This window comes from Neovison vison, chromosome 5 (assembly GCF_020171115.1).
Source record: "Neovison vison isolate M4711 chromosome 5, ASM_NN_V1, whole genome shotgun sequence".
Taxonomy (NCBI): domain Eukaryota; kingdom Metazoa; phylum Chordata; class Mammalia; order Carnivora; family Mustelidae; genus Neogale; species Neogale vison.
Genome location: NC_058095.1, coordinates 37837012 through 37851343, shown reverse-complemented (window position 1 = coordinate 37851343; position 14332 = coordinate 37837012). Strand labels below are relative to the sequence as shown.

General features: G+C 38.4%; 1 protein-coding gene across 12 annotated transcripts in view; it reads right to left on the bottom strand.

The window, feature by feature from the left end:
• The window catches only part of TRIM37 (tripartite motif containing 37), a 201171-nt gene that overhangs the window by 59070 nt on the left and 127769 nt on the right, over window positions 1–14332 (bottom strand). For all 12 annotated transcript variants that reach the window (XM_044248560.1, XM_044248559.1, XM_044248567.1 and 9 more), the window contains exons 17-18: window positions 11665–11750; window positions 2944–3138 (exon numbers count right to left, since the gene is read on the bottom strand). In XM_044248560.1, the coding sequence (XP_044104495.1) occupies window positions 2944–3138; window positions 11665–11750 (281 nt within the window). The remainder of the gene's footprint in view (window positions 1–2943; window positions 3139–11664; window positions 11751–14332) is intronic.

Genomic DNA, 14332 nt, shown 5'->3' with positions numbered 1-14332 from the left:
CCTGTACCCCTGGGGCAATAATACATTCTATGTTAATTTAAAAAAAGATGCATATTTTAAAAAACCTCTCTCTTCTACAATCTTACTCCTTTAGTTTGAATTGTCTAGTATCACCTCCAAGCAAATAACTGCCTATATTCCAGTTCTTAATTTTTAGCTATCTACTAAGCATCTCTACTTTGATATCCCACTGGCATGTCAAACTCAAGATATTTAAAGACTTGGTCTTCCTCTCTACTATTCCCCCCCACTTCTGAGTCATCAGCATTTTGATCACCTGGATTTGAAACTCAGGTCATTTCATTTATATACATTTTCATAGAAAACTAATTTTTGGATAACTGAGATATTCTGTTTACAGTTTGCATTCATTTTTCCAATGACACTGAATATTTTTCAAAAATATGATTTTACCTATTTATAAAATATGCATGGCTAACCTAGAATTTTTCAGACATAACTTTATTGTTGGATTCTTTTCTTTTCTTTTTTTAAGATTTTATTTATGGGGCACCTGGGTGGCTCAGTGAGTTAAGCCTCTGCCTTCAGCCCAGGTCATGATCTCAGGGTCCTGGGACTGAACGCCACATCGGGCTCTCTCCGTGGCAGGGAGCCTGCTTCCCCCTCTCTCTGCCTGCCTCTCTCCCTAGTTGTGATCTCTCTCTGTCAAATAAATAAATAAAATCTTAAAAAAAAAAGATTTTATTTATTTATTTGACAGAGAGAGATCACAAGTAGGCAGAAAGGCAGGCAGAAAGACAGAAGGGGGGAAGGAGGCACCCCACAGAGCAGAGAGCCTGACATGGGACTCAATCCCAGGACCCTGAGATCATGACCCGAGCCGAAGGCAGAGGATCAACCCACTGAGCCACCCAGGTGCCCTTGTTGAATATTTTCAAACAACTTTGACTGTTTTCTCTTCAGGATATACTCCTAGAAGTGAAGTTATAGGATTAAAAAACAGAGGTATTTTAAATCTAGTAGAAAAATTTCCTTCAGGGGCACCTGGGTGGCTCAGGCAGTTAAGCATCTGACTCTAGATTTCAGCTCAGGTCATGATCTCAGGTTTGTGAGACTGAGCCCCATGTTGGGATCTATGCTGGATGCGGAATTACTTGAGATTCTCTCTCTTTTCCTCTGCTCTGCCCCCTACTTGCGTGCATATGCACTTGCTCTTCCTCTCTTTAAAAAAAAAAAAAAATCCAGAGTGCCTGGGTGGCTCACTCGTCCGGGGTCTGCCTTCAGCTTGGGTCATGATCCTGAGTCTGGGATCAAGCCCCACCTAGGGCTCCCTGCTCGGTGGGGAGCCTGCTTCTCCTCTCCCACTCCCCCTGCTGTGTTCCCTCTCTCACTGTATCTCCTTCTGTCAAATAAATAAATAAAATCTTTAAAAAAAAATTTCTTTAAAAAGATTAAGCCAATGTACACATCCACTGCAGAACCACAACTTGTCTGTTTCACTATATCTTTGTAAATAATACAGGTTATAATTTAAGTAAAACCCTTGTCAAGGTGTTAATTTTTTTAAAAAAATCTATTTCTTGGGGTGCCTGGTTGGTTCAGTTGGTAGAGCATGTGACTCCTGATCTTAGGGTTGTGAGTCTGAGCTCATGTTCGGTGTAAGAATTATGTAAAAATAAAATCTTCAAAAAAAAAAAAAAAGGCTATTTCTTTCTTGATTACAAGAACTATGTGTGATTTTTATTTTCTTTGTAATTTTCTGTATTTTCCAAATTTTCTACAATAAAAATACCTACGAATAATGTAAAATTATAAATAATGTGATAAATTTTATAGAACTTTTTATAGAACAAAACAAAATGTACTTGGATCACATATAAAAGGCAAGTATTTCATAACATGACTGAGGATAATCTTTCAAATTAAGGACCCAGAGTTCCAGGAAGTATATCTTAGAAAGAAGAGGCCTAAATAATCCAGGTTCCCATAACCCCTGACTAGAGCAGCTCTGTGTGTTTTCTACACTGAAGATCTGCCTCAGACTTTGAAAAATGAGTTTTGCTGCTTTAAAGGAGCATCAAAATTACCGTTCTAAATCACTGATATCTGATTTGTGTGATATTAAGAAGGTAGGAAAACACTGAGTATACATTAGAAAGTTTCCTAACAAAAATTATTTTTAAAATGTGGCATTTCAAGTTAATCCTTAGCTATTCAAAATGACTCTGCCTAAGAGTTTCAAAAAGTGCAGGTTTATGGGGCGCCTGGGTGGCTCAGTGGGTTAAAGCCTCTGCCTTCAGCTCAGGTCATGATCTCAGAGTCCTGGGATAGAGCCCCACATCGGGCTCTCTGCTCAGCAGGGAGCCTTCTTCCTCCTCTCTCTCTGCCTGCTTTTCTGCCTGCTTGTGATCTCCGTCTGTCAAATAAATAAATCTAATCTTTTTTTTTTTCAAAAAACTTAAAAAAAAAAAAAAAGTCCAGGTTTGAGTATACATCTAATGTGTGTGTGTATACATATTACAGTAATAAAGCTATAACTTCTAACAACCTTTGCAAATAAAACAATGATGTTAACTGGTATACATTTTTAGGCTACAGAGAATCAAAGCATGAAACCATCTCTTTCTATATTCAATTTAGACACAGTTCCACTTAGAAGTTAGGGTATTCACACAAAATTCTAAGGCCATTCACAAAGAGGACAACTGTGTTTCATACAAATCAAACTGTCAATCAGACACGATGTAATGCCAAACCAAATACAAACATTCTAACAGTTTATGACATTGTTGCACTAAAACACCACTGAACAATAATGACCAAAAAATTAATCTGATTAATATAAATGTCAATTTTATGATATATAATGAAAATTCAATTTGCTACAGAATCGACCAACATTTAAATGAAACACTTGGATTAAAATCAAGAATTCTTCTGAAGAATCACAGAAAAAAATTAAACTTATTGTTAGTATTTTACCTGTGGGCTGCAAAAGTGAAGCAGGTGGGCGAGGCTGTAAGCCCCACAAATTTTCCATACTACTCCGGTCCTTAAGGTCCAACAAATGTATTAAAATTAGTGGATCAATGTCTAATAAACTACTGGTAGCAGCAGAGCATAAATGTGCTCTTCTTGACATTCTGCTGCTGGCACCCACGTAGCCATGGTTACTACCTGCAAAAGAAATAGAGATGTAGAAAATGCATGCTACATATCTGCACAATGAAAAGAAAAAGTAAATTGGTTCGTGTTGTTTGGATACTTGTCTATGGACCTATCTTTTAGAAGATGGTATGTCACATTGATGAGAAGCAGAAAGGAAAAACAAGATTGCCAGAGAGGTGAACACAAGCATAGTGACTAAGCACTGGCCTCATTACTACCCAGAAATCAGAAGGAACCCTCAACCCCATCCTTAGCTCTAGAAATAAAAAGGTTTTTTTTAATAATAAAAAGCATATATGAAAGATGACAGTAAGAAAAGGAGAGTATGTCCTATAATCCAGTGGTCTTGAAAGAAAGACAAATCTTCATGATATCACAAATCCCTAGGAACTAGACACCAAAACAGTAATCTTCTTGTGGAGTTTTCAGAAACTGATGGACAAGATAGACACCTGTGAGCAATGTCATATCTGTATCACCAATAGTAGACTAAGCTCCTTAAGCTAAAGAAACCATTTGACTTTTTCCAGTGCCTAGTACAATATCTAGCAATATTAGGTTTGGAAGTGGTGGTTAAGCTGACCTCCTTCAGTAAAATTATTTAAACAGATTCTAAAGAAACCTAAATTTTAAAATGTTATATGCAACAAAGTCTTAAAATAGGTAATATAAAAATAACACAAAATAATCAGGTTCTGCCTATTCATGAGTGTTTCAAAGAGATCTAAAAAACTTAGGAAAAATTCTAATTATTCAGAAGCTTCAAGCCAATTATTTACTTATATGTGTTTCATCTATATTCATATCCTCACCTTTTCCAATTTCTTCCTCTTCTGAGGATATCATCCCATTGCAAATTTTTCTTCCCAGATTCGGTACCCCCTGCAACTCCTTTTAAAACTTATCAGAGTCTATGGACTCTGAAAAACAATCTGAGAGGTTTGAAGTGACGGGGGGCGGGGGGAGGTTGGGGTACCAGATGGTGGGTATTATAGAGGGCACTGGGTGTGGTGAAAAAAATAATGAATACAGTTTTTCTGAAAATAAATACATCAATTTAATAAAAAATAAATTAAAAAAAAAAAAAAACTTAGCAGAAAACTCCCCTTTTCCTCAACTGCTACAAATGCTCAGTGCATCCAAGGAAGGCCACACTGGAGTGAGGCACTCACCATTTGGTGACTAGCATCACGCTTGACAGTGCCACTCGGTGTTCACCTGCACCACAGCCTCCATCTCAGGAGCTCACCTGCTTGTACTTAGCACTCAACCAGCCAATGATGACAAGGTGACAGTCATGGAGGATAAGATCAATGTCCTCATTAAAACATCTGGTATAAATGCTGAACCCTTCTGGCCAGGCTTGTTTGCAAAGGCCTTGGCCAATGTCAATACGAGGAACCTCATCTGAAACTTAGGGGCTGGTGGACACCAGGAGGTCCTGGCCCCTCTATTGCTGCCACCCCAGCTGAGGAAAAGAAAAACAAAGCAAAGAACTGGAATAAAAATAAAACCAATAAAAAGCTTTCTTCAACAAGAATAAAATATAGTTGTGGATAGATGGGAAAAAAAAGAAAGTGGAAGCAAAGAAAGAACAATCTGAGGAGTCCGATTACGACATGGGCTTTGGTCTGACTAAACCACTTTAATGTATTCAAGAAAAAGCTAAATTCTTTAAAAAAAAAAAAAGAAGAAAGAAAGGAAAGAGAAGAAAAAAGGCAGAAAACTATCCCCTCTCTACCCTGACACTGTCTTAACCCTTTTTCTTTACTAGGAAGTTTCCAATTCAGGCTGCATTTGAGAGGAGTTTTAAACATTACAAATTGCTAGCTCCACCACAGATGCCTGAGTAAGATGACTGGAGTGGGAACCAGGATATTCTAACAAGCTGCCCAGGTGGTTCTTTTTTTTTTTTTTTTTAAGATTTTATTTTATTTATTTGAGAGAAAGAGACAGTGAGAGAGAGCATGAGCGAGGAGAAGGTCAGAGGGAGAAGCAGACTCCCCATGGAGCTGGGAGCCTGATGTGGGACTCGATCCCGGGACTCCAGGATCACGCCCTGAGCCGGAGGCAGTCGTTTAACCAACTGCGCCACCCAGGCGTCCCATGCCCAGGTGGTTCTAACTGGACAGTAAGCTACTCAGTAGCCCCATGTACTGCATCTATTGCCTGATATCTGGTTCTTCTTTAGAAATAGAAGTTGTCCCATTTTTCCACATTAAATGGACCCATTAAACACAAGCATTCTTCCCATTTCTCAGTGCTCTCCCAGGCCTTACTTTCACCAACAAACAAAAACTCCTTTCATTTGTGTTGTAGGCCCTTTAGCTACTCCCTCCCTCCCATGTTCCCATCCCTTCTACTCACTATCCACCCACATCAAAGACTTGCGCATCTACTTCCATTTCCCTTTCTCAGAGCGGACATTGCCATCATTCTGGGTGTGCTGTGTAGGTCTAAGTATACAATCTAATAAATGCTCACAAAGTAATAGTACCCCCAAACCCCCATGTCTCCTAAAACTGCTCACAAACCTTTCTCTCCAAAGGTAACCTTCATCCTGAGTTAAATACCACAATTTTGCCTGGTTTTGAACTTTATATAAATGAAAGATACAGTATGCGCTCTAATATTCTGCTTCTTTGTTCAACATCATATTCACGAGATTCATCTACACTGCTGTATGTAGTTCATTCATTTTCATTATTGCTGTGTGGCATCCCAAAATATGAATGTATCCCCATTTCTTTATTCTATGTATTAAGAATTTGGGTTGCTTCTAGTTTTTAGCTGCTACTTTAAAGCTACTGAAATTCTAAGTAGATAAACTGCTCTTGAAAGCAAGGTCATATGAAAACAATAGAAAATACCTCATAAAAAAAGCAAACGAATCAGTGACAGGTTCCCTGCCTCCTGAACCAAGCCCCAACTAAAATGTTACACTGATCTACCCAAGTTCTTCATTTTATCACAGTGCCTGTATGCAGCAGCATGACATTCAAGGTTCTACACAGTCTAGTCCTAAATCAGCTTTTTCACATCTTTTCCTTTGTTATAAATTACATTCACTTTTCTTAAATTAAAAAACACACATACATACACACAAGGACAACACCTAAAAAAGAATGATACTTTTGTAAAAATCTACTGGCAAGCCTTGCCTCACACAAAAGTTATGTGTGTATGTTCAATTTTAACACGTATTGTCCAACCATTTTCCAAAGCAGTGGTACCAATTTTCATTCCCACTGGCAAGGTATGAGAGTTTCCATCTCTCTACATGCTTGCAACATTTAGTACTGCCAGTTTAAAAAATATTTTTATATATTACCTGCTACAGTGGGTATACAATGGTATCTTAATAGATTTTTATTTGGTACTTCCTGAAATAATAAAGAAAAATGAAGAGTTTTTGAGATTTGTGGGATCTCATCAAATGTACCAAAATACATATAATGGGAATTGCGGAAGAGCCAAGAGAAAAAATACAGATGAAAGAAAAATGGTTGAAAATTTCCAACATATGATGAAAAATATTAATTCAACACATCCAAGAAGCTCAGCTCAACAAACTCTACATAAGACAAATCAACTCAAGAGATCCACACTGGGACACATCATCAATCTGCATTTCTCAGATAAAAGAGGTTAAGTACTTTTTAAAATGTGCACTGACCATCTGGATAGATTCTTCTGTGAGGTGTCTATTCCAGTCTTTTGTCCTTTTTTTTAATTCCCCTAGGAGGTAGTCTTATCTTTTTCTTACTGATTTATAGAAGATTTTTATATATTATAGAAAGTGTTTTAGAAACTCTTAATTTAAGTTTTTTATTAACATATAATGTATTATTAGCCCCAGGGGTACAGGTCTGTGAATCACCAGGTTTACACACTTCACAGCACTCACCATAGCACATACCCTTCCCAATGTCCATAACCCAACCACCCTCTCCCTAGCCCCTTGTCCCCAGCAAACCTCTGTTTGTTTTGTGAGATTAAAAGTCTCTTATGGCTTGCCTGTTTTAGAAACTTTTAATTTGTTCTGATTAATAAAAGTTTTGTTTTTAAAAAGATTTTATCTGTTTGTTTGACCGAGAGAGAGCACAAGTAGGCAGAGCAGAAGGCAGAGGGAAAAGGAGAAGCAGGCTCTCGGTTTAGCCTGGAGCCCAATATGGGGCTCAATCCCAGGACCACAGGATCAGGACCCAAGATGAAGGCAGCTGCCCAATGACTGAGCCACACAGGTGCCCCAAAGTTATGTTTTTTTGAAAGAAAAAAATCAATGCATCTTTCTAGAACAGACTATGCACCTGAGATCTTCTAAGCAGTTAGATATTATGAGTCTGAGGTCAACACATAAATGTCCCACGGGTCTCAAAATCAACACTGATCAAACTGAATATATTATATTCTGCTCCTGGACTATCTTATATAAGGGGGCACAGCCTAACTGAGAAACCTTAAGGAATCATCCCCACATATCATCAAATTCATCCCTTCGAGTTGGATTCCCAAGTCCTATAAATTCTGCTATTGAACATCTTTCAACAAATTTCATCTCCATCCCTACTTCTCTTGCCTTATCTTACTTAGGCCCTCATAATTTTCCCTTCTGAAACATTTCAGTAATTTTCTAACTGGTCTTGTCATTTAATTCATCTTCCACTTTGTAACTAAATCTGACCATATTTCTGAAGGGTCTTTTGAAAAGACCTTTAATGACTCCACAGAATAAAGCCCATATCTGATTCTGCTTCTTGCTTACCAATCTCACATCAGCCTGCCCCCACATAAAGACTCAAATATTTGAAGTTTCCAAAAAGAACAATGCTGCATCTTTTCCCTGGAATGTCTTTGCTCTCTTATCTCATTATTTCCCTGTTCCTCTAATGAACTCTTAGCTCTTCTTTCAAGAACAACATCAAGCATCACTCCCCTTCTAAAGCCTTTTTCACCCATTCCTAATAAGCTGTTCTATTTTTGGAGTCACCCTGTATTTATATTTATAATCACAAAGTCTGTTAATGACTAGTGCCACACTCTCATTTTGGAGATGGTGCTCATTCATCTTACAATCCCAGGGAACACAATGCCTGATATCTAATGGGCATTCATTAAACACCACTGGATTAAGTGACCTTAAATATCCTTAACCTGAGGGATGCCTAGGTGGCTCAGTCAGTTAAGCATCTGCCTTTGGCTCAGATCAGGATCCTAGGGTCCTGGGATCAAGTCTCACGCTGAGCTCCCTGCTCAGCAGAGAGCCTGCTTCTCCCTCTGCCTGCCACTCCCCCTGCTTGTGTTCTCTCTAACAAATAAATAAACAAAATCTTAAAAAAAAAACTTTAACCTGAAATAAGTAACAAATGTTGTAATAACCTAGACACTGTCAATTTACAAGTGTGCTATATTGCTAGAATCTTTTAGTTCTCAAGTTTTAAGATGTTTCATAAATCACACATGCGAGGCAAATATAAGAGATGTTTTCTATTCATTGGTCAACTAGCTAATGTTCTAGATTAGAATGATACTTGTTGCGGGTGCCTGGGTGGCTCAGGTGGTTAAGTATCTGCCTTCGGCTCAGGTCATGATCCCAGCATCCTGGGATCGAGCCCCACATTGGGCTCCCTGCTCAGCAGGGAGCAGGCTTCTCCCTGTCCCTTTGCTGCTCTCCCTGCTTGTGCTTTCTCACTTTCTCTGTCAAATAAATAAATAAAATCTTAAAAACAAACAAACAGAATGATACTTTTTATTTAGAATGATCTCTTGTAACGAAACAAAAACAACTGAATAAGCAATTCCTGAGAGAAGAGGAACCTGAATCATCGTTATTTCAAGTTATAGCCTTACTTAATACAATGTATACAATGAAATTAAGTAAATATTATTTTACTTCATACCTAGATTCCCTGTAAGAAAGATCTTCTATTTAATGGGCAACTTAACATCTTAATTGATATAATTCTTAAGATGATAGTATGGTTCTGAAATATGAATCACAACAGGCTTGAAATGGACCTTCCAGTTTTAACATATAACAAGATGAGTATTATTTCTTGCCACAGAGCTTCATGGAGCTCAGCAAGAAAAGGGAAAATGGGCAGCTAAATAAGCAATTGTAGTATTAATATATATTATAATAGGTTAATTTGAGAGAGCAGAAAAAGATATGCAGGACACACAATTGAGAATGGCTTCCAGGAATAAAATATAACTAAACTGAAGAAGAAACAGGAGTTGACTATGCCCAGCATGAGAAGATAGAAGGAACATTTCAGAAAGCACATTTGAAAGGAAGCATATTTCTTTCCTCCAGGCTAACAAAATGACACAGGGGAGTGTAAGAGAGGTAAAGCTAAAGAAGTGAGTAGGAGCCACTGTATGAAAGGTTTTCTGTACCATTAGCAAGTCTGGAATTAGCAAGTAAATGGAATCCAATAAAGAATTTTAAAGTAGAGAAGTGAGGGGCAGCTAGGTGGCTCAGTCATTAAGCATCTCCCCTCAGTTTGAGTCATGATCTCAGGGTTCTCGGATTGAGTCCCGCATCAAGGGGCTCCTTGCTCAGCGGGAAGCCTGCTTCTCCCTCTCCTGCTCCCCCTGCTCATGTTCCCTCTCTCACTGTGTCTCTGTCAAATAAGTAAAAAATATCTTAAAAAAAATAGAAAAGGGACATGAACAGATACAAATTTGAAGGAAAAATACAATTCAACTGAACTCATGTTGTGGGAAACAGGATGGAAGAGAACAATAATGGATACAAGGAATCCAGACAGGGGGCTGTTTTGAAAGACAGTGGCCTAGACTAGGAATGGCATAGGAATGGGAAGTAACAAATGAATTCATGCACTGTTTAGAAGGCAGAATCAACAGATTTGGGTAATGTATTAGACTTGATCTTAGCCAAAAGGCTGAGAAGCGATTTGGGTAATGTATTAAAGGCAGAGTCTGAGCGAGAGGAAAAGATAAAGAATGTGTAACACTATCAACATGATCACTATTAAGATGACAAGCTATTAATGACAGGCAGGATGGCATAAAAATATAATGACTTCTGTTTGTGAGATGCGGAGTCTAATAACATTAAAACCAGACTGCTACATGGGTCTGAAAGTCATGAGAAAAATAAAGGCTAGAGATAGAACTTGGAGAGTAATCAATATATAGACAGAATTGAAATACGAGCATAAATGAGATCACCTAGAGTAAAGTAAGGAGTAGGAAGAGTACAAAGTACGGGTGGAAGTTGAAATGCTGAAGACTAATGTTTAAGAGATCTTCAGTGATCCAAACATGCTACAGAATATGCCAGTGTTTGTACCAAGGGCAACATCAATAATGTAGAAGCAGTACAATGCTAGCTTTTAATTCTTCCAGCCAAGAATTTACATGTTTAAATAAACGGGACCATGGGGTGCCTGGGTGGCTCAGTGATTGGGCATCTGCCTTTGGCTCAGGTCATAATCCCAGGGTCCTAGGATTGAGTCCCTCATCAAATTCCCTGCTCAGCAAGGAGCCTGCTTCTCCTTCCCCTCTGCCTGCTGCTCCCCCTACTTGTGCTTGTTCTCAGTCAAATAAATAAGTAAAATCTTAAAAAAACAGATCCAAGAACACAAAAGAAACATGCACTATTTGAGTCACTTCACCCCAAGAGGAGCAGAAGCAGTGTGGTCTGGCAAAAAAAAAAAAAGCAGTCCAAGAAAAAGATGATGTGAAGTTCTAGTCTGGCTCTACCAACAACTATGTATGTGATCTAGGCAATTAAATCCCAAGTTTATTCCACACATAAGATGAGCTCTCAAAAGGCCCTCTGTGGGGCACCTGGGTGCTTCAGTCGGTTAAGCAGCTGACTCTTGATTTCGGCTGGATCATAATCTCGGGATCATTGGGATTGGGCCCCATGTCGAGCTCTGTGCTCAGTAGGAAGTCTGCTTGGGATTCTCTCCCTTTCCCTCTGCCCATTCCCACTGCATGCTTGTGCACACACATTCTCTCTAATAAATGAATCTTTTTAAAAAAAAGGTCCTTTTTAAGTCATATTCCATAAATCTTTTCAGATTATTCTATAGTCAAATTAGATATACAAACAAGACATATATCATAAAAGGATAGTGTATGATCATAGAGAAGACCACGGGCTTTGGATTTAGATAAACCCAAAACTCTAATCCCTCTCTTTCATTTACTAAACAAGTTGTTTAATTTCTCTACAATCTGTGGCTATAAAAAGCAGGTAATATTAAAATATCTTATAGAATGTGGTAAGTTAATGAGAAAAGGTACACATGAAGTGCCTTTGCACAATGCCTGGTACATAAGAATACTTACCAATGTTAGCTATTATTACTGTTTCAAATACACTCTAAGATATATACAGACACACACACACACACACACACACACACACAATATACATAGTATACATAGCACTTCCAATACCGTGGGCCATGTAGAGCAGTGGCTGCCATATATTAAAATACGATACAATTAGAGAAGAGAAAAGAGAAGATGTAAACTGGTGCATCTTGGCCTCTGTACCTGGTGGTCCTACAGCAGCTGCATCTTCCATAAGTTCTCCCTCTTCTAATTCCATGTTGTTGTATTCCACATCATTTTCTCCAGACCTAAGAATATACAAAATTCATCATTCCTACAGAGTAAGGACAATTAACATTATCTGTCACACCTCAATGAATTTTTTTTAACAGTAGTGCATAGCTGGGACGCCTGGATGGCTCAGTCATTAAGCATCTGCCTTCAGCTCAGGTCATGATCCCAGGGTCCTGGGATCAAGCCCTGAATCAGGCTTCCTATTCAGTGGGGAGCCTGCTTCTCCCTCTCCCACTCCCTCTGAATGTGTTCTCTCTCTCTTGCTGTCTCTCTGTTAAATAAATAAATAAAATCTTAAAACAATAGTGCATAGTTTTCTCCTGTGAAATGAGAGAGGATATACTTCTCAGTACAAAAATGAGGAAAAAGACTTTTGTCTTTATCACATGTATGGGTAAAGTAGTTTGAACATGTATGTTCAAACTACCTTTCAAAAATACTAAGGTTGACAACATTTTGTTTTTAAAATAGAAAATCTGAGAACCACTAAGCAAAAGAAATTATAGCTTCGAAGAATTTGAGTTTAATGGTAAGAAACTAGGCTTAAAAACTACAATTGAAGGTTAAAAAAAAAAGAAAAGATCAAATTACTAAATATGATTGAATACTAACTGGGTGGTTCAGTCAGTTAAGCATCTGCCTTCAGCTCAGGTCATGATCTCAGCGTCCTGAGATGGAGCCCCACATCAGGATGCCTGCTCACTGGGGTGTCTGCTTCTCCTTCTCCCTCTGCTCTCACCCACTGGCCTGTGCTCCCTCTCTATCTCAAATAAGTAAAAATCTTTAAATATTTTCTTTTTCTTTTTTTCTTGAATGAAAAAAGACTTACCCTGTATTTGGGTAGAATGCTTTCATATTACAAAGATGTCGATTCTACCTAAAATCATCTATACATTGACTATAATTCTGATCCAAATATTAATATGGTATTTTAAAATCTAAATCTAAGTAATTTAGGCCAAATGATTCTAACATTTACAAGGAGAGGTAGGAACACAATCTCTGGAATGAGCTTGCCTGGTTCAAACCACAGCTTCACCACAGACTATTCATATCACCTTGGGCATGTTTCTTTTTTTTTTTTTTTTCTTTTTAAAGATTTTGTTTATTTATTTGACAGACAGAGATCACAGATAGGCAGAGAGGCAGGCAGAGAGAGAAGGGGAAGCAGGCTCTGTGCTGAGCAGAAAGCCCGATGTGGGGCTCGATCCCAGGACCCTGGGATCTTGACCTGAGCCGAAGGCAGAGGCTTTAACCCACTGAGCCACCCAGGTGCCCCACCTCGGGCATGTTTCCCAATCTCTTGCCTCAGTTTCCTCATTTTGTTTTTTAAATTATTTTTTAACATATAATGTATTATTTGTCCCAGGAGTGCAGGTTTGTGAATCGTCAGGCGTACAGATTTCATAGCACTCACCGTATCACATACCCTCCCCAATGTCCATAACCCAACCACCCTCTCTATACCCCACCCTCCCCTGGCAACCCTCAGTTTGTTTTCTGAGATTAAGAGTCTCTTATGGTTTGTATCCCTCCTCTAATCATAGAAAACAAGAGAAAAATGCCCCAAATAAATAAAATCACAATGGGCAACTGGCTGGTTCAAGTGGTAGTTCATGCCAACTCTTGATCCCCAGGTTGTCACCTCAAGCCCCATATTGGGCACGGAACCTACTTAAAATAAATACATACACACACACATACATAAAATTAAAAAATTACAAATGAGAGAAGAAAAATAACAATAAACACCACATAAACACAATTATAAGAGAATATTATGAAAAGCCATATGCCAACAAATTGAGCAACCAAGAAGAAATGGATAAATTCCTAGAAACATATAATCTACCAAAACTGAAACAGAAAGAAACAGAAATGAAGACTGATTATCAGCAAGAAACTGAATCATAATAAAAAAATTCCCAACAAATGAAAGCCTAGGACTAAATGGCTTCACAGGTGAATTATATCAAACATTTTAAAGAGTTAATATACCTATACTTCTCAAACTATTCCAAAAATAGAAAAGGAAGGAAAACTTCCAAATTCATTCTATGAGGTCATCATTACCCTGATACCAAAACCAGATAAAGACACCACAAAAAAAGAGAATGAGAGGGGGTGCCTGGGTGGCACAATCGGTTAAGTGTCTGACTCTAATGGTTTCAGCATGACTCTTGGTTTCAGCTCGGGTCATGATCTCAGTGGTCCTGAGATGCAGCACCAACCACATCTGGCTCTGCACTCAATCGGGATTCTGCTTGAAGATTCTCTCCCTGCCTCTCAAGCATGCATGCTCTATAGTAAAATAAATCTTTAAAAAAAACCTCACGGGCCAGCAACTCTAATGAACACAAATGCAAGGCCAGTATCTCTAATGAACACAGATGGAAAAATCCTCAACATAATACTAGCAAACCGAGTCCAACAATACATTAAAAAATCACTCACAACAATCAAGTGGGATTTTTTTTTCTGGGTATCAGGTGATATAATATTTGCAAGTCAATCAATGTGATACAACACACCAATAAGGATAAGAGGGGCGCCTGGGTGGCTCAGTGGGTTAGGCTGCTGCCTTTGGCTCAGGTCA